The sequence below is a fragment of the Trichosurus vulpecula genome, chromosome 7 (genome assembly GCF_011100635.1).
Source record: "Trichosurus vulpecula isolate mTriVul1 chromosome 7, mTriVul1.pri, whole genome shotgun sequence".
NCBI lineage: Eukaryota > Metazoa > Chordata > Mammalia > Diprotodontia > Phalangeridae > Trichosurus > Trichosurus vulpecula.
The window spans coordinates 28,600,958-28,621,953 of NC_050579.1; the positions used below are offsets into that span (position 1 = coordinate 28,600,958).

Genomic DNA, 20,996 nt, shown 5'->3' on the forward strand with positions numbered 1-20,996 from the left:
CTTAACAGCTGAGAATCCTTCTGGGTAGAAGGACAGAGGGACATTTCCCAGCTGATTAGACAGCTCTGAGCCAAATACAGCCTTTCCTCATCCCCCTTGCTATTCAAATCACTGATCTGTGAAGGGCCAGATTTGCCAAGCTGTCTTCTCATGGGTAAAGGAACCTGAGAATTCTTAAGCATTTTATTCATTTTTTACTCTTATATAGAGCATCTCTGTGTCCTGCCAGGAAGAGGAGAGGGAATAGTATATTTTTTAATTCAAATGTTGGAAACTTTTAAAGGGAGTATTCTCATAACTCAATTTGGAAGTTTTAAGTCCTATGCATGGCACTCCTGAAAATGGAGACCACATAAAACAAGTTCATGGAGAGCTGCCAATAAGCATTCACCAGGAGAGAACAACTGGTTATTTGCAGCCTGATAGAAAAGCTGCCAACGCTGTTTCACATGCCCCTGAAAGTGCTGCAGAAACTCCAGTTCTGAAAAGCATTTGTCTTAACATTTGGCTAAATTAGAAGTTTTTCAAATAGGTTCCCATTTGAAAATTCCTCTTGGTGTCACAAGGGTGTCTGCTTCTTGTCACAGTAATGTCCTTTCCCCCACTTAATTTGCAAAACAAGGAAGGGGTAGAGAGGCATAGTGTTTTCGAGTCACATTTGGAAGTGTCTTTGGCTAAAACCCTGGTCAGAATTAAAATTAATGTTGTAGCTTTCACAACTTTCCACAACTTTCACAATTACTTGCACAGCACTTGAGAATTAGTTCTGACTTCAAAAGGGAAGGAAAAATCTGCCGATCCTCCTCTTGGGTTAGTAATATATTTTTTTCTTCGTTTGATCTTTAAGAACAAATGACTTTGTTTTGAGACACTAATAATCCTGTTTGGTGTTCCAGTGTTCTGTAAATGAGACCTTTGTACCATCCCATATATGATGAATTCCTATGGGGGAGAAGGGACTTCCACCTCGTGGTTTAGTGTTCCACTCAAAGGTCAAGCAAGGAAGAATGCTTTTAACTGGCCTTCAACTGTGAACTTCAGTGGTCAAAATGGTCAGGAACCACTAGTTAACCTGAAAGGACAGGGGACCAGCACCAAATTTGGGCATGTAAAAAGGCAGTGGGTAAATGTACACGAACACCATAAATCTGCCTAATTGTTCTTTTTAATTAATCTGGAAGTTCTAATAAAATATATATATAATTAGACATCACTTTTCCAGTTCTTGAAGAAGCTCCCCAAAGTCAGTGATATACCACTTGGCGTTGTCCTTCACTTGTTGCCTAATCACATTTCCCCCGAAACCAATGAAAATATCCTAAAAAGGGAAAAGAAAAAGGAATCCAAAGGATTAACACTCCAAATAGTCCCTTCCCTTTCTTCCCATTCATGCTTCCTCCAAACTCAGACTGTGCTTTTACCACCACACCTGCATTACTGTGATGGCAGACCAGCTGGACTCCTTGCCTTTGGCCTCTCTCTGAGATACTATTTGTAAAGAGTTTACCACAGTTTCTGACACACAGTAGGCACTTAATAAATGTTTGTTTCCTTTCTTCTTTCTATCCATCTTTAAATCATGCTCAGATTAATCTTCCCAAAAGCATTGTTTATATCTTTCCTCTCCTTTTTAAAACCAACCAAAGGCTCCAGCATCTTGGATCCACCCATGAATGATGTTTGTTCAATTGACTTAGTACTGGAAGAGAGCTGAGAAGTCACCTAATTCCAGCTCCTCTCTTTTGACAGAGGACAGGACTGGGGCCAAAAGAAAAAAAAATGTATAGAGGACTGCCCAATGTCAAACAGGGAGAAAGTAACAGAGCTGGGTCTTGAACCCAGGTCCCCGACTCCAAATTCCTCTGTGTTGCATGGGAGTAGAGGATAAGAAGGACCAAAAGCTGCAAGGGAAGAAGCCTTGCCATTGGGGTAGTCACCTCTCTGGCCTCAGTTCCCTGGTCTCTACAGTGGGAGAGACGGAAGCCATCTAGTTGAACCCCCTTATTTTCCAGCTGAGGAAACAGAGCTCAGAGAAAAGTAAAGTGACCCACCCAGGTTGTAAGTCACAGAGCCAGGACTCTGGCTCCGAAGCCTGTGCCCACTTCCCTGTAGACACCGAGAGAGAAGACCCTCTTAGGCCTATGATTTTGTTTGTAAAAGAACAGACAGGGATTAGTACCCTCAGAACTTACAGCAGGAGGACAAGCTTCCATGTCAGTGGCTCCATCCCCAATCATGACGATTTTCTTAAAATGGAACCGTTCCTTCAGGAGTCCAATCACCTTGCCTTTCCCACCAGACTCAGCAGTTGGTTGGCTCTCATCAAAACCAGCGTATTCACCTAGAGAGAACAGTGGTGGCGGTGGATTAACCATCCATTCATTCCATATTAATGGATTCATTCCATACCGGGAGGATAGGCTTTCCAATCTCTAGGTTCTGTTGAGCATTTAGGGTCCTTCACAACTTGCCACCATAACACTTAATCAGACTCATTAAACATTTCTTCCTATCATGCATTCTACAATCCAGCCAAATGGGCTTTCCCACTGTCCTACACAAAGGCCTGGTGCCTGAAATGCCTGCCTTCCCCACCTCCATCTCTCAGAATCCCTAGGTCCCTTCAAAGCTCAGATCAATTGTCGCCTTCTACAGAAGAGCACCACCCTCCCCAGCTGTTGGCACCTTCCATCCATAAATTAGTGTCTATTTATGTATTTCTTTTGTCTCTGCTTACATATGTTCATGTTATCTTTCCTGTTAAAATGTCATTTCCTTGATTTTTGTATTTGTACCTTCAGTACCTAACAGGTGCCTGGCATATAGTAGTTGCTTAATAAATACTTGTTGACTGATTAGAGAGTAAAAAGAGAAGGAGAGAAGGATTTTGGAGCAAGAGTTCCTGACACTTCCCAGGTAATGCGGGGGAGCTGGTAGTGGGGGAGTACCCAAGATTCTCACCAAAGGCTAGCTTTGTAATCTTGCTAATAGTAGGGTTCCCATTTTTCCCATATGACATCCTATCACTGCCCATTGAATTTTACAATACATTCTGCCTAGCCTACTATCACCAAAGTCCTTGATGACATGTGTATAGACAAAAGAAATACAAGACAGTTACCTACACACACACACACACACACACACACACACAGAGGCTATGTGTCACCATGAATGGGGGGGAGCCTTTGGAGTCAGGAAGACCTAGGTTCAAGTTTTGTCTCTGGCTCTATCACCCTGAGCAGGTCATTACCTCTCAGTATCTCCAGGAAACTCTTAAGACTGTCAAGTCTTAAAAGCAGGTCCTGGCCTCCTCTGGTGGAAAGAATTTCTTAAGAGCAGATCTTCCTAGAGGAAGAGGATCATATGTCTAGACTCCTTCCAAAACAAAATAAACACACAGACTTGCATACTGCCTTCTTCAATACCCCAAGGATCTATGGTTTCACTGACACAGATGCTCCCTCCAGTGGTGCAGATATCAACCCCTCAATAACGTAGTAAATTGTTTTCAAGAATAGTTACGGCTGAAAAATGTACCACCCTGCAGCTACCACAGCATCTTCTCCAAAGTTAGACTGGTCCTATTCAATTCCAGTGAATTAGAACTATTTCTTTTTACATAGTGGAGAACATTTTTTATGTATTTATTTTTAACATTTATTTTTTTGAAAATTTTGAGTTCCAAATTTTCTCTTTCCTTCCCACTCTTCTCCCACCCAACTAATTTTGTTTTGAGACCTTTAGAAGTAACCAGACTTATCCAGCAGGGTCCTACGGCCAAGGCTGGAATGAAGGCACCTAATGAGAAGATAGTTAACAGCCTAGGGTCCTCCAAAGCTGGATTTCCTGAAATCATTCAATCAGCAGGCTATATTTCTGCCACGGGCCTCTAGCTAGGGTTCTGAGCCTTTTTTATTTTGTTTTGTTTGTTCTGGACCCTTCTGCAGTGTCTAGTGAAGCCTACGAACACTTCTTCAGAGGAGAGATTTTAAATGCATAAAATAACACAGAGCATTACAAAGAAAACCAGTTATGTTTAAATGGTGACCAGGATATATTTTTTAAAAACACACATGGAAGCCAGGTTAAGAATCCATGATCTAAGGTGAACCAAATGAATGAAGATGCTTGGGAGACAACTGCCCCCAAAATAAGCTTCAGAGATCCTTAGACATGAGCACATCGGTGAAAACCTAAGGCGTGTTACCAAATACTAACACACGGACAAAGACAACATGGTCCCACTGACCTGGGAGCCAATACACATAGGGGCATAGGGTCTGAAGGGCTCTTAGAGGCCTTCTCGTCCAACCCTCCATGTCAGAGATGAGGAAGATGAAGCCTAGAGAGGTTGGGACTCACCCTGGTTGTGACACAGGTCATAACTGGCAGAGCCTGAATGAGTCCAGTACTTTTGGGTATATAAGGGAAGACTACAAAACCACAGCGAAAAAGACATGTCCACACTTAATTGTTGTTTCTTAAACTATTACGGCCGCGTGGGCCTATCCCTAGCGACCACTTTACCCAAACAGTCTCTAGCAGTGAAACTGAAATGATAAGAAAGAACACAGTATCCCAGACAGATGCTTACCAGTGAAATAGAACTTCAACCTGTTGGCAAAGACATTGGTGGCCGGAATATTGAGCTTGGAAGCGACGTGTTCTACGATGCTCCTAAACCCACCAGATATGAGGAAGACCTGAACATTTCGCTGCTGTAAGCAGCTCACCAACTCCCTAGGGGTGGTGGAAATTAAATCAGCAAAGAGCAGGAAGAGAAGGAAGCCCATGGAAGAAGGGCCCCAAAAATACATTTATATCACATGTTAGGACCTTTGCTTAGGCTTATGGCTTAATTCTTCCGGTTTGATCAGAGCAATTATTAACTACAAGAAAATAAGTTTGCTTTTTTAAAATATTTATGAGACACCTATAGTGTAATTTTATTTTTGTTGTTCAGTTATTTTCAGTTGTGTCTGACTCTTTGTGCCCCATTTGGGGTTTTCTTGGCAGAGATACAGGAGTGGTTTTGCCATTTTCTTCTCCAGCTCATTTTACAGATGAGGAAACTGAGGCAAAAAAGGTGAAGTGACTTGCCCAGAAGTCAGCACTCTATTCACTGTGCCACTAGCTGTGACAAAACATTCGAGCTTAATTTTGGCTCTATATTGTACATTAGATATCTGAAAAAGGCATCAAGGTGGCACAGTGGATAGATCACTGGGCCTGCAGTCAGGGAAATGAGTTCAAATCTAGCCTTAGATCCAGGGCAAGCCACTTAACCTCAGTGTGCCTCCGTTTCCTTGTCTGTAAAATAGAGATAAGAATAGAAACACCTACCTCTCCGGTTGTTGTGAGGATCAAACAAGATGCCGTATGTAAAGTTCTTTGCAAACCACAGCTATATAAAGGCTAGCTATTGTCAAATCAAAACGAGCTATATGTTTACATGATGAAGGACCGATGACGTACTACGTAGAGACAGCACAGCATGGGCGAGCCTTTGAGACTCATGGTCTTACCATGAACAAGTTACTCAGTCTCTTTGTGTCTCAGGAAATTCTCTAGGAAGCTTACCTAGAAAGCCAGAGGCTTTTTATTCTTCATGGGAAAGGGAATTTTCATACCAGGAGTTTCCCAGGGTCAGACTCACAGATGCTTCACGCACTGGATTTGCACGGTTGCTTTTTTAGCCCGCACTGCAGCGGTGGTCATGTTATGATAGTCTTTCCCAGTTTATTGATAAGAAAGGTAAATGTCTGTATTCATATGTCACTCATGTGCACGTTGTCACCAGTGATCCTACTTGGTGCAAAGTAAAAAAGATCCCTACTCAGTGAGGTGGTACAGAGCCTGGAGTCAGGAGGACCTGAGTTCAAATCCAGCCTCGGACTAGCTGTGTGACTCTGGACAAGTCATTTAACCCCGTTTGCCTCAGTTTCCTCATCTGTCAGACGATCTGGAGAAGGAAATATCAGACCTGTCCAGTATCTCTGCCAAGAAAACCTCCAATGGGGTCATGAAGAGTTGGACACAACCAAAAAACTGAACAGCAACAACCACAACAAAAGACCCAAGGCTGCGGGGCCCCAGACAAGTTTTAACTGCTGAGCATTCCAACGTAGCTGTCTTTCATTGTAATGTTGTATTTGATCTGCATCAGCAAAGAAAGATATCATCATCATCCTCATCATCATCACCATCCTCATCATCATCATCACCACCATCCTCATCATCATCATCCTCCTCCTCATCATCGTTGTCATCATCATCATCATCATCATCATCCTCATCAATGTCGTCATCATCATCCTCATCAATGTCGTCATCATCATCATCATCTTCATCATCATCCTCATCAACGTCATCATCATCATCGTCATCCTCCTCCTCATCATCATCATCGTCATCATCATCATCCTCATCATCATCATCCTCGTCATTATCATCCTCCTCATCATCGTCATCATCATCCTCATCATCATCATCATCCTCCTCATCAATGTCGTCATCATCGTCATCATCCTCATCATCATCATCCTCATCATCCTCCTCCTCCTCTTCCTCCTCCTCATCGTCAGAGTTCCCAACAGCAATAAATCGAGAACGCGATGCACAAAAAGAGAACGTCGGCGTGGAGGACCCAGGACGCGAGTCTGTCGCCTGTCGCTGTGCGCCCTCGTCTGTCCCTTCGGTAGAACAGGAGGGGTTGGACGAGACAACCGCAAAGGCCCCGAGTTCCAGCCGCAAGTCCTGTGGTTCTCTTCTAACACTTTAATTGTCCTAATACGTTTTTAAAACGTTTTCGAGCAGACTCTGCTGCGACGCTCAGTGTCAAAGCCCGATGAGGGAGCTCCGGCCCCTCACCCTCCAAGCCTTCTCAGAGAGTAGAAGAGTTTCCAACACCGCCCCCGCCTCCTCCTCCTCACCTTAGAAAACAGTTATTATTATTTTAACACGATCGACAACAACATCCATCGTGAGACGGAGGCAGCTTGGTAAAGCAAATAGAAAGCCGGCCTCTAAGCCGAGAAGCCCCGGCCCCGACACAGCGTGGGAGCCTGGGTAAGTCGCTTCACCATTCCGAAAACTCAGAATGTTGCACTGAGGCAAGAGCCTCGGAGAGAGGGCTGGCCCGCCCTGGTGGGGGGAGATTCCTCCCCTGGGAGTTCCATATTCCAATGAAATGACAGGTCCGGTCCCTACCCTACCAGTTTCAGTGAGTGGTACAGGCAGGGCTGGGCTCCAATCGCCCCGTTGGAAGGAAAGAACGGGTCCGTGGCCGTATCGGAGCTACTGACGGCCTGAGCCTCGCTGCTGCGGCGCCTTCGTCAGCCAGGGACACACGCGCACCGCGCCGGCGAGACACGGACGGAGGCCACCCCGTGAACACGATGGTTCGCTGGCCTGCGGGAAATCGGTCACTCAAGAGTAACGCCGTCCGTGGCCCTCTCCGACTGGCCCGCGAGCATCTCGGCGTGGGCGTGTTTGCGTGGAGTGCCCGGCCGCTCTTGACGTCTGGTTGCTGTTCAGTCGTGTCTGACTCTCCGTGGCCCCATTTGGGGTTGTCTCGGCAGGGACGCTGGAGGGGTTTGCCATTTCCTTCTCCAGCCCATTTTATACATGAGGAAACCGAGGCGGACAGGGGTAAGTGACTTGCTCAGTCACCCAGCTAGTAAGTGTCTGAGGCTGAATTTGAACTCAGATCCTCCTGACTCCAGGGCTGGCGCTCCACGGCGCCCCCTAGCCTCCCTAGAATGTTGAAGTGAGGGACATCAATTCTCAGCATAGGATCATAGATTTAGAGCTGGAAAGGACCTTCTAGAAGGTGGTGAGTCCAATATTCCCATTTTATAGAGGAGGAAACTAAACCCAAGAAAGGTGAGTGACTCGTCCAAGGTCACAGGTAGCAATGACCCCGGTCCTCCGACGCCAAAGTGAGCCCTCCCAGCGCGCCTCCCTTTGGCCAGCCTGCAGAATGGATGCCTGGGGTGAAGCCCTGAGAGCCAAGGATCCCTCCTACCTTATCCCCGGCGTGAGGTGTGGGGGGTGGTCTGATAGGAGCTTCTGCACCTGCTCTCTGGAGGGTTGGATCAATGCCAATCGCTCTGTTAAGGCCGCCTTGAAAGTCACCGCGCCACCCATAGCTCTGCGGGTCCTAAGAAGGAGATTCAGCCCATGAACGCCAAGCACCCACCCCTGCCCCGCCACACAGGCCAAGCGAATGAGGCCTCTTCAGGTCAACCGTTAAAGCGATGACTGGCCTACTCTGCGTCCTGGGCTCGGGCTCTCAGACAGCCCGGCCGGGGGCCTGAGAAATCCCCGCTTCCTAAGCCGCTCTCTCTGAGCTGGGAGCTGGCCGCTCAGGGGAACCGGGAAGGGTCAAACGGGCACGAGCGGTCTTCTATCGGAAGGGTCGATGGGCTTCCCCTGTGTCTGACCTGGCGGCCGCAGAAGTCCGGTCCAGGGTATTATAGAAAGCGGTACAGGAGTGCCGGATGATGGAGAGGTGTTCCCTGGAAACTCCACAGTGCCGCAGGGCATTTGGAATCTCCCTTGTTCCCAGGGACCCCGAAATGGATAATTATGGAGTCTGAGGGCAACAGATCCTTTAGAGGTCCTAGAGCAAGCTGCTGCAACCTGGGGAGGAAGGTGGCTCTCTGAGTGAGTCAGTTTACCAATCTGTCTGAATATCCTGACAAGAACATCATCACATCCTGAATCAGGATTGTACTGTGGGCAGACCGCTGACTCCAGCCCTTTCCACAATATAATCTAACTCGGGGCCCTGCCTCTGAAGGGTGCCTGGCAGCTATTGGGTATTTGTAGATACCTATAGATTCAGACCCTGACGGAGATCACTGCTTCAGACTTGGGAAAATGGAGGTGAGCCGCCCAACCGTGTCCATGGGGGCAAGCCCAGGACTTAAGCTGGTGCACTTTGACCCCTGTTATAGCCTCCCCTAGTGATGGTCTAATGCTCAGCTGACTGAAGAGAGACCTAGTGTTTAATCATTCATACATTTCTGAGACAGCATCTCCAACTCCACAGAACTTGGCCAGCTCGTCGATTCCTTCTTCTCTGATGACCGTACTGTCCACATCGAAGCAGACAGCGTCAGCAGAACGGAAAATTTCCCTCAGCTCCGAGTGGGAGACCATGATTCCAAGAATTCTCCTTCTGCAAAACACAACAAGGATGAGAGATATGAGGCAATTTGATTCAAACCAACAGGCACTTAGTAAGTGCCTACTATATGCCAAACACCATGCTAAGATACTGGAGATACAAAAGTGAAAAAAGAGAAGCAAGGAAGTGGTGTGGGGCAGAGAGTGCCAGGCCAAGAGTCAGGAAGATCTGAGTTCAAATCCAGCCTCAGACACTTACTAGCTGGGTTACCTTGGGCAAGTCACTTAACCCTGTTAGCCTCAAACCAAGAGAAATCACCTGTTGTGAGGATCAAAGAGATAACATTTGTAAAGTGCTTAGTGCCTGGCACATAGTAAACACTACAAAAACATTAGCCATTATTATTTTTGGAGCCTTGACCCGGTCCTTCATCAGGGCTGTGCAATTAGATAACCACCAAATATTCCTGATGAGTCCCCTTTTAAATGCAGTCAAACACAGACTCATAAGGGCTGGCTCTGAAATGGATTCCAACCTTAAGTAATATTACTGGCACCAAGTTGCCCAGCCTCAAGGCTTCTTTTTTAAATTTTGAAAACTCTTGAAGGATTTTGTGCCAAGTAGGCATTATGGTGTCATGCTAATTTTCATTCCTCTATAGTCTGAAGGGACAGAATTTCCCCCAAATTTCCAGGAACTTTGGAATAAAGGGTGCTGTGTGGCCTTGCACCAAGATGCCACACGGTCATGGGTCACCGTGACAACCATTTTCACATCTCATCTCGCTGCAGAGCGTCTTCAGGTTGGGACATGTGATATGGTACCTGCCGCCCACACCTGTCTTCTGTGGCGCCTACGGGTTGGCATTCACGATGCCAGTAGGTGGAGGCTGTGGTTCAGAGATCCCATCTCTCTCTGTACCGAGGCCGGCACAAAATTTAAACCACAATCATTTGCTCAAGGTTTTGGCTTCGCTTTTTTGTGTAGGTGGAAAATCCTACAAGACCTGAAAGTTCAGCAAGGAGAGACTATGCCTTACTGTCAGATAGGACTTAAATGACACGATGTAGACTAAGCGGGCTCAGAGCAAAGAATGCTGCCCTCTCAATGGGCAAGACTAAGACCTGAAAACTGCAGCCCTGCAGCCCAAAGGAGAGTCCGAAAGCAGGAGATCTGGCTAAGTGCGCTGGATGGCTGGGGACTGTTCGCATTGTTATCTTATCTAGGTCCTGGACTCTGGAAGCTGGGACTAAGTGCCAAAGGTGAGGTCCACCAGGCTGACCACCTCTCACTGCCTCTGTCCCCCAACACTGGCACACTGATCAGGCTGGGATTTGGGCCAGGTTTGGGCAGCTCTGCCTGGGATGCAGCAGCCATCCGAACAGCCTAGAAGTCCTCCTACGAAACATTTCCCCAAACTCAGAAGTTCTTGGGACAAAGTCTTTATCAGTGCTTGAGGGTAGGCTGCCGAGTGGCACAGTGGTTAGAACATTGGACTGAGTCAGGAAAACCCGAATGAAAATCCTGCCTCAGATACTAGATGTGTGACTTGTCACTTGACCTATTCTCACCTCAGTTTCCCTGCGGGGATAATAACAGGAGTTGTGAGGATTGAATAACATATGTCCAACGAGAAATTCCACTTAAAAACAACTGCAGACAATATAAAATTTTTGCTGTTGTTTAGTTGATTAGGCATGCCCAAATCTTCATGACCCCATGACACCATAACGCCTACTTGGCACAAAATCCCTTAAGAGCTTCAGAAATTAACTGGCAGAGATACCAGAAGGTTTGCCATTTCCTTCTCCAGCTCATTTTACAAACGAGGAAACTGAGGCAAACAGGGTTAATTGACTTGCCCAGGGTCACATAGCTAGTAAGTATCTGAGGCCAGATTTGAACCCATATCCTCCTGACTCCAGGGCCAGCACTCTATCTACTGGCCGCCGAGCATCCTCAGGATAAAAAACCAAACCCACACAAATCATCAGCATTTCTTTGTATTTCCAACCACATACAGCAGGAAGAGATAGAGAAATTCCATTTAAAACAACTGCAGACAATCTAAAACACTCAGGATAACATATGTACAATGCTTTGCAAACCTTAAAGCATTACATAAATGTTATTATATTTATATAGTTTATATTTTACATATTTATATTGTATTTTTATATTTATATGATTTATATTTTATAACATATTTTTATGTTGTATATATTATATAGTTATATTTATATAATTTATTTTTACGTATTCATATTATATTTGCATATTTATAAAATTTATATTTTATGATATATTTATCTATTGTATATATTATATATAGCTATTATATTTAACACATTCATATTGTGTTTACATATCTATATAATTTATATTTTATAATATATTTATTTATTACATGTATTATATATAGTTATTATATTTCTATATTATGATGTGGCTTTTCCCTCCAGTAATGCTGACTCCCATCCACTCCTGCCCATCCTATGGGACTCTCATCCATGCCTCGTGATAAATACAGCACAAAGGCTCCTCCCTACAGCCAGAAACCTTCCTCACGTTCTCTTCACATCGTGTGGCTACCAGTGGAGCACAGGGCCCGTCTGTCAGCTGCCCCTTGCCCCTGCTCCCTGGCTGGCTCGGTTCTCCAAGGACAACACCACCGCTCACTCCTCTGTAACTCCTCTTGCATAACATGCGGCAGCCTGCTTGTGTTTGGCATGTGCTTCTCCATCGCCCTTTGGCCTACAGGCTAGGCACTCAAAATGGAGCCGCCCATCTTGAGGGTGGTAGAGACTAAGAGAAATCATCTGCATGTTACAGCTAAGCAGGTGTGATATCATCCCCATTTCATAGCAGAGACCCAGAAAAATGAAGGTAGGTCAGTGGCTTGCTAAGATCACTCAGCTGGTAATTGTTAGAGGGAAGACCAGAGCAGAAGATCCCGAAGGAGACCACAACAATGGACCAATGTGCACTTTTTATAGCTATAAAAACTGAAGGCTAAGGAGCTGAACAAATGATGGCATTGGAAAATCACTAGGCCATAAGAAATGACACAGGGGATGGTTTCAGAGAAAACTGGCAAGACTTCTATGAACTGATGCAGAGGAAAGGGAGCAGAACCAGAAGAACAATTTCTAGAATAACAACAACACTGTAAAAAGCAACAGCTTTGAAAGCTGTAAGAATTCTGATCAATGCAATGACTGTCCATGGCTGCAGAGGACCAGTGATGAAGCCTGTTACCCACTTCTGCCAGAGAGGGGTTGGACTCAAGGTTGTGGAAAGAGACATATATTTTGGGGGCATAGTCAATTCAGAAATGTGTTCTCTTTATTTAAAAAAATAGTTGGAGAAGGGGAAGGAGAGAAAATTAATTTTTATTCATTAAAAATTTTTAATTTAAAAACAGGAAAATATGATAGTTAAGTAGCCCAGAATTTTGATAAGCTATGCAGCAATATAAATTGCCATGACATTTCTGCTCCTTGGAAACACAAGTCATGTGATACATGGGCAAGGAAAGAAGAAAAAAATCCACTTGAGAAAGTCAGCCTGTTCTTGTGGAAATAAGCAGCCAAACTGGGATTAATCTATAACCCAGTTCCCACCAGAGCTAAAGAGCTTTGGGGAGGTGCTATGGCCCACTCTTTTTGTAACTATAAAAGCATGAACCTGCTGCCGCCATGGCCCTGGGCACGATGGTATCCACCTCACCTACTCTCTGTTAAGGAGGAAGAGAGGACTATGAATAATTAAGTCCTAGGGCATAACTGACCATCCTCCTAAAAGCAAGTCCAATACTGAACCTCCAAGTCAGATGGGGGGGGTGGGGAGGAACGATGGTCACAGACATGAGTGGCAGAAACTGACAGTGCAGATCCCTGAGACACTGTCATCGAGAAAGCTAAGGGCATGGAAGCAAATCGGAAAGTGAAGTATACTGAGAGGCGGTGGACCACAGTGTGGATAAGGCAGCAGGCACTGCTGGACATAATCAATGGCTAGATTTGGCTTTTGCTTATCTATATTTCTTTGCTACAAGACAGGATCATAAGCGGACCGTCACTGGCCAGCAACAACAGCATAAAAGGCATAGAAAAGAAAAAAATCAAACTTTTTTAAAAAGTACTAGAAGAGAATCTAAGACCATCAGATCACCTACCCAATGCCCTCGCTTTACAGAGAAAGTAACTGAGGCACAGAGAGGCTAGCTAGCTTGTCTTTGATCCCAGTCTCCAGCCTTTAGGATTCTGTGTGTCCCATCACCACTGTAGTGGCTCAGAGCTGATGGCCCCATTCCCAATCCCATTTCTCCAAAGTCTTCCCACCCCCATTCCTGCATGCCTAGTGCAGTGCCCTGTCCCCCAGCCTGGGAAGAGCAATCCCAGTTGAAACTCCAAGCCAAGAAACTGTGGGTGTTTCCCACCTGGGGCATGAGTGGGCTCCTAATACTGCAGGGAAGGGGATGACTCAAAGAAATGGATGAGATGCCAGCTGAGGTGGGGGAAGGGAGAAGGCACAGATAAGGAAAGCAATGGAAAAAGCACTACCTCTGGAGTCAGAGAATTGGGGTTCAAATCCTCTCTCTGACATGTGTGACCTTGGGTAAGTCACTTGAATTCCTTAGGACTTCCTCATATATAAAATAGGTTTGATTTCAATGGCCTCTGAGGTCCCTTTTTAGCCCTTGATCTAAGAGTTTATGAAAGGATTCTGGACCGCTGACATCTGCAAGTGGGGAGGAGAGAGGGTTGAATGGAGAGAAGGGAAGGGACTGGAAAAATGGAAAACAGTCAGTAGACAGACTCTTGTTTGGACAGGCCAGTCTAGGTCCCATGGCCAAAAGCTAAAAGACACATGGACATGTACTTCTCCACTCCCAGCAGCTCCCAAGAGTAAGCCGTTTCCAGGAATAAGCTGCTCCCATGTTGAGACAGCCCCTAGTTTGTCTTCCTGGGTTGGTGGGGGAGGGACACAGGTCAAAGAGACTACTGAATGGTCCTTGTGGACCAGTCTCCCCATGCAACTCCTGACCCCATCACCCTTCAAAAATGAAAGCAGATTTGTCTTTAGAGGCAGACATGGTCCAATTTGGGGAGTAAGATATGACCTCCTTGATCCTGGACAGTAGTAGCCCTCTGAAAGGTATTCTGATGACTGCAACTCACACAAAAATGTGCCGCACAACCACCCTCTTCCTGGCATGATTGTTTTTATTTTTGTTGTGGTGGTTCAATTAAGTCTGCCTCTTTGTGACCCCATTTGGGCTTTTCTTGGCAAAGATACTGGAGTGGTTTGCCATTTTCTTTTCCAGCTCTCTTGACAAATGAGGAAACTGAGGCAAACAGGGTGAAGTGACTTGCCCAGGGTCCTACTGCTAGTAAGTGTCTGAGGCTGGATTTGAACTCAGGTCCTCCCGACTCCAGGGCCAGCACTCTACTGGCCACCTAGCTGACAGTTATTTTTTTTGGAATCCAAATATTTCACACACGCCATAGACATTTCTTGGTTGAGTTAAGGTATCAGCCACTATTCTAGAACATAGAGCGCTCAAACCTGGGCAATATTTGAAAGGCGAGAAACAGCGGAGGCTGCCAGACTCACGTGTCTCCAGTGCTGAATTCTAAAGGCTTTGCTCTCCACAGCTAGCTCCCTCTTTGAAAGAGACAGGGGTGTGGGAATTCCAATTCCAAACGTCTCCACGAAAGGCCTCCCGAGTTCTCCAAACACAACACAGTCTGGAAAGAGATCACAGAGTGTGGTCACAATGAGCAAAGGAAGGGACAAAAAAACAGGGACCCCCTCTCCTTATGGCCTCTGGTCATCTATTTCTCAATCAACAAGCATTTATCAAGCGCAGGATAGGTGCCAGACATTGTGTGAAGTGGGGATGCGAAGCCAAAAGCCAAAGACTGCTGGCCTTCCTGAAGTTTACATTCTAATGGGAAAGACAACATGTAAATAACTAGAGACTTGCAAGATGCATACAGAGTGGATAGGTGAACTCAGAAAGGGAAGGCACTGACAGCTGTGGGGCAGGGGTGGGGGGCGGGAGGGGTGGGCAAGGGTGTTGGGCCACTGGGAAAGGCCTCCTACAAATGGAACCTGAACTGAGTCTTGAATGAAGCTGGGGAAACTAAAAGGAGGGAAGGTGTGCCAAGCACAGGGAAAAACCAGGGCAAAGATCCGGAGTCAGGAGATAGCGAGTCCTATGTGAAGCTGGCTCACCATCATAGAGTGCGTGGAGTGAAATGGAAGAAGCCTAGAAAGCTAAGAAGGAGCCAGATGGTGAAGAACTTTAAATGATTTCCTATTTTATCCTGGAAGTAACAGAGAACCATTGGAGTTTACTGAGAGGGATGGGGCTTGAGAAACATCAGTTTGATGATGGAGGATGGGGAGAGACATGAGGCAAGGAGGCCACTTAGAAGGCTACCATGATGGTCCAGTCGAGAGGTGATGAGGTTCTGAGCTAGGTGAATGGAGAGAAGGGGATGGAGGGAAGAGCTGAGGTTTGAATGTGGGGGATGAGCGAGAGCGAGAAGTTGAGGATGACACCAAGATTCTCTCATTCATGGAAAGTGTCCAAGAGGCAATCAGCAGTGTGTGGGAGCTTCCTTTGGTTAAAAAAAATAAAAAGCAATCTTCTCTAATTGGCCAGACTACTCAGGCTTTCCTAGTCAAACACACCCTACCTCCTTCAGGCAGCTGGCTAAGGCTCAAGAGCTAAAAAGATGGAGCATATCCTGTTCTGTTGCTTCAACCCTGCAAGAGCCCCGGGTGTAACCCCGGGAGTAGTCTGTGCCTGATGAGCAGGTTACCAAGGGAGAAGAAAATGGGAAAGAGGGTCCCTGAGAAAGAGGATGGGAAGGAGGACACTCATGTGTGTTAAACAGGCTCTAAGAGCAAGAAATAAGAGTAAGAAGGACCCCATCCCCTTTCGAAATGAGAGAAGAAATTCAGTGAAATGCAAAGAAAGAGGCAGATCTTGGAGTCTGGGAAGGAGCCTGTCGCACAAGCAAAAGGAAGCTGAGCCGGTAGCTGGGAGTTATAATGCGCAAGCCTCATGAAAGATGAAAAGACAAGAGGAAAGGATAAATGTGCTGAGGCTGAGAAAGAGGGAAAAACAGAGAACGAGGCGAGGGGACACCAGGTAAGAAAAGCCAAAAGGGAGACGGAGAGGGAAAGGGGGAGAGAGAAGGAACAGAGATGGGGGGAAGAAAGGGAGGTGGAAAAAGAGAAGAAAGGGAAAGGGGGAAGAGGGGGTAAAGGAAAAGGAAGTGAAAGAAGGAGTGAAGAGAAAAAGAAAGAAAAGACAAAGGAAGGCAACCCAACAACCCAATAAATACCACTTTCTGAGCCCAGAGAACCCCTCATCCACTTCAATACTTCAGGTATGTTTAGACTAAGGGGGCAGGAAGACTACGCTCTCTAGAGGAGGAAGGGGACAGCCCAGGTCAATGGTTAAGATCCCCTTTGAGGGACATGGGGGTGGGGGTGGAAAATTGTACAGTTAGAATGGACTCTGGCTCTCTATCTGTAAGTCTCAGGGAGGGGCCATGTGTAGAAGGAGAATAGAGGTGAGGGTACGCTGTAGACCACAGCGCTTGGTAGAGGGGCCCATGAGTTGCTATGGCCAAAATGTTCATGGACTGTTCGCCAGTCCTCAAGGGATGGGACTCTCTAAATTTGAGCCAGGCTGGTCCAATGCTGGGCCCATACTCACAGCCTTTCTGCCAACCTAGTAGAACTGATATGCAGTTATGCAATGTTGGCACAGCTTTCGAGAATTCCTGATAGCTTTTATGTCAAGATAAAGCATCAGAGTAGAAGAAGATCATAGAATTTAGAGCTGCATCCTAAGGTCAACTACTCCAACTCCCCCCATTTTATAGATGGGAAAGTAGAGGCCCATGGAGCTTATGAGATTTGCCCAGTGTCACACAGGTGACAGTCAGCATTCGAACCCACGACATTCTACTCCAAACCCTGAGTTCCTTCTGCTTGACCACTCTGCCTAGAAACATGGAGAAATTAAGTGACTTGCCCAGGGTCACGCAGCTGATGTGTGTTACTGCCAGGGCTTGATTCCAGGCCTTTCTGATTCCATCTACCATGATGCCTCCCCCCTTCACTAGTTTACCTTTACTAAGGCAAGGTGGAGAGGGGTGGAGGCTCAGCCTGATAAATGAAACTCATCTATAAGAGAACAAGGTGTACCAAAGGGACACTCCCATGCCTACAATCCTGCCCTTCCTTCCAATTGGCCAAGCAGGAGCCCTTCCCCATGTGGGTTGGGCTTGGAGCTCTGAAAAGCTGCAAATAAACAGCACCTACCTTCCAGAACTGTGGTCAGGATCAAATATTTGTGAAGCAGTGTGCAAAACAGAAAATGTTATGTGAATGCTAGCTATTACCATCAATGGCCAAACCTGGAGTAAGGAAGATATGAGTGCCAATCCTACCCCTGATGCCCATTTCTGTAAAGTTAGGCAGTCAACCTCATCTCTCTATGGCTCAGGCAAAAACCTAGGATTCATCTATTAAGTCACAGATCTGCTTTGGGATCTGCTTCAATGGAGGGCATTCTCCATGCTGTGACTCACTACCTAAGAAGTGCCTTTAAAGGAGACTGCCCGGGAGGGTGGATCCCATTGTAGAGGGTCTAATAAGTGCTTACTGATTGAGTGATTGATTGTATTATCCAGTAGCTGCTTCAAAAAGCGGCATCAGGACTTTCCAGGAATAGTCCAGAGGTCAATGTGCTGTAATAAAAAACTAAAAAAAAAAATAAAAAAAACCTAAAAACTGAAAGTCAGAAAACCTAAGCTCTCCTGGTAGGTTTGGGGTTTTTTTTTACTCCTGAGCATTTATTTTGAAAGCATATTCAGTGGGGCGGGGGGTGGGGGGGAACATAATATTTGAATTTTTCCAGAATTGAGGAATAGGACCTTCTGAATTACTGGCGTAGTCCTTGAAAAGCTTCCTGGGTCCTCAAGCAGGGCAAGAGATTGTAAACTCCTTGAGAGCAGGGCCTGTTTTGTTTTTGTCTTTTTATTCCTTAGGCACTGTCAATTTTTAGCTAGAGTGAGTATTATATTTAACTGAGGGCTCTGGACATCTTAGAGCTGCCAGGCAGAGTAGGAAGCAAAGGACGTATCAATGCCCCAGGTGTTACTCAACCCCAGCTTAACCGCCCCGAAGTTTTTCAGAAGCTCCCAAGGCATTAATGAAACGCTCAAACCACTACAAACACCCTTTCTGTTTTTTCCTAGTTCACAGACAGGTTTATCAATTTATGGCTGAGAGTAAACACTTTGTAGACAACAAAATGGGCATTATTAAAAAGGTTTAAGTGACTTTTTCTGGTCAATCCCACAGCTAGTACCAGAGGAAGAATGTGAACCTAAGTCTTCCAGACACCAAGACCCCATCCCCAGTGCCTTGCTGCGCCTCGGTTTGCCTGATGGCTTTGAACTGCACAGGACTGCACTCTGCTGTTATTTTTGCTCCATATCTACAATCTATAGATTTAGAGAGATTAAGTGATTCGTTTGCACTCACACCCCTAATGTGTGTCAGAAGTAGAGCCTAAACTCAGGTCTTCCTGACTCCACAGCTAGCCTTCTTTCTGCAGAGAACTTCTCCCTATTATGACAATGAAAACATACCCAGGAATTGTAATAATCTAATTTCTTCTTTGATCCTCATATAACATTAATCAATCCACAACTATTCCTGTCCCAGACATAAGTAAAGAAAAAAAATACGATTCATTTGAATGAATGAATGAATGTTCAACCCCCTCAAGTTGGATTTTTGTGCCAATGGATACAATGGACAGAAATACTAAAAACTACTTTTCAAATGCTAGTAGGATGGAAGAGGGGGTCCAAGGTATTAAACTATCAGGGTCAGCACCAAACTGCAGGGATTTTATACCCCCACAGTGGGCTGATGGCTCTCCTACAGAGGATTGCATCATTCATTCATCCTGAAATTAACAAGGGCACAGAGTGAGGAGGATCAAGCTCCAGAAATCGGCAGATCCATTCAGGAATGCAGGAAATCCTGAACGCGCTCGGACACTGCCCCTCGTTCTGGCTCTACAGAATTAAGGCACCCAGGGTCAGAGCTAGGTAGATCTAAGGGTATGAGGGCAGTCCAGTATCCTGTAAGAGAAGATCAGTGCATGCCTCCAGACTTACAGAGTACAGAAGCCCTTACGGGGATCCTTCCGGCTGCAGAGGAATGAAGGTTCAGTCTGGGCTTCCAGTCACACGCTAGGGATCCGAAGAAGATGACCCTTCTGGGAGAAAGCCGACTTTAATAAATGCTCATTTCAGAACTGCTGAGCAAGCTTGGGGGATTTTTGCATAATGTCTTCCTAAACTAAACCCTGCAGGACCTCGCTGCTCTGAAACCTGTTTAGAAGAGAGTCGTAGCCCAGCCTCCCGGAGGTGTGGCTCCCTTAGCTCCACCCTGCTCCTTCTCCTGTTGGTTGGGGAGGACCAGCAGACAGGGCTGTGCGGCATTCTTTCTCCAAAGTCAGAAACGGCATGGTTTCTGCCTCATTCGTACTGGACTCAACACGGAGGTTCAATGACCTTAAGCCAGTGGTAAGAAGAGGAAGAGATAGCCCTGGGGGCACAAGGTGTGTTAGGATGGGGGGGGGGGGGAGGGAAGGGTCACAAAGGGCTTGCCTCCAATCCCCATCGTTTTCTTTTGCAATTCAGCAAATATGGATTTCACAAGGAGTCCTGTCCTAAATGTGTACTCATGTCTTCTCAAAGATCAGGAACTAACCACCCCAAAAGGCCAGGTCCTGACTCCAGACTTTATGGACGGTAAAACTGCAAGGACCCTTAGAGATCACTTGGGTAACCTCCTCCTCATTTTCTAGAAAAGAAAACAGAAAGAAGTATAGTAACTTACCAGGAGAGGACAATACACTGCCGTGAACTCTCTGAGGGGAAGGGAAGACATTGGAGAAAGTATTCAGGAAATAACAATAAAATAACAGGCAGCATTTAGATGGCACTTTAAAAGTGCAAAGCACATTTACAGGTGTTTTCTTATCCAATCCTCCCAACAACCTGTAAGGCAGGTGCTAGAACAGTCAGATCAAGTCAACAAGCATTTATTAAGTGCCCACTGTGTGCCAGGCACTGTGCTGAGCTCAGGAGATAGAGAGGCAAAAGCCTGTTCCTGCCCTTAGGGAAGCTCCCAATCTAATGCAGGACATAACAAGTACATACAAACAAGATAAATTGGGGGTCATCTCAGAGGGAAGGCACTGAAGACTTTTTTTGGTGGGGTTAAGTGACTTACCCAAGGTCACACAGCTAGTGTCAAGTGTCTGAGGCTGGATTTAAACTCAGGTCCTCCTGACTCCAGGGCTGTGCTCTATCCACTGAACCACCTAGCTGTCTCCAGGAAGGAGGACTGGGAAAGGCTTCTTTCAGAAGGTAGGATTTTAGCTAGGACTTGAAGGAAGCCAGGAAGTAGAGATGAGGAGGATGGGTATTCAGGGCATGGGGGACAGCCAGAGAAAATACCCAGGGCCAGGAGATGGAGTTTCATTTACAGATGAGGAAAGGTTACCAAGGTGTCTAAGGCAAGGATTTCAATTCAGCTCTTCCTGACTCCAAGCCCATCACTATCCACTGTGCTGCCTAGGGGCTTATGGAAAGAGTGATTACCATATTGAGTGAGCTGCGTGATAATTATGAAGCATAACCAGGTCCCCAAAGAGATATCCATGTTCTCAGTTGGAGATGTGGGCCATGGAGATGTGGGTGGTTTGCAGGGACTACCAATTTTTAACTGGGGGTAGACGACAGAC

The 20,996-nt window shown here is 46.0% G+C and overlaps 1 protein-coding gene across 2 annotated transcripts; it reads right to left on the reverse strand.

The window, feature by feature from the left end:
* Nucleotides 1–824: 824 nt before the first annotated feature.
* PSPH (phosphoserine phosphatase) lies at nt 825–19,615 on the reverse strand. Of its 2 annotated transcripts, XM_036766823.1 has the most exons (7): nt 19,360–19,615; nt 14,756–14,889; nt 9,029–9,187; nt 8,030–8,164; nt 4,598–4,743; nt 2,193–2,341; nt 826–1,318 (listed from the first exon to the last, which is right to left on the reverse strand). In XM_036766823.1, the coding sequence occupies exons 3-7, from the start codon at nt 9,166–9,168 to the stop codon at nt 1,211–1,213; spliced, it is 678 nt and encodes a 225-aa protein (XP_036622718.1). In that variant the 5' UTR covers nt 9,169–9,187; nt 14,756–14,889; nt 19,360–19,615; the 3' UTR covers nt 826–1,210. The 2 variants fall into 2 exon arrangements, with proteins under 2 accessions (XP_036622719.1, XP_036622718.1); XM_036766824.1 differs by lacking the exons at nt 14,756–14,889; nt 19,360–19,615 and adding an exon at nt 14,708–14,753 and having other exon boundaries at nt 825–1,318.
* Nucleotides 19,616–20,996: the final 1,381 nt, after the last annotated feature.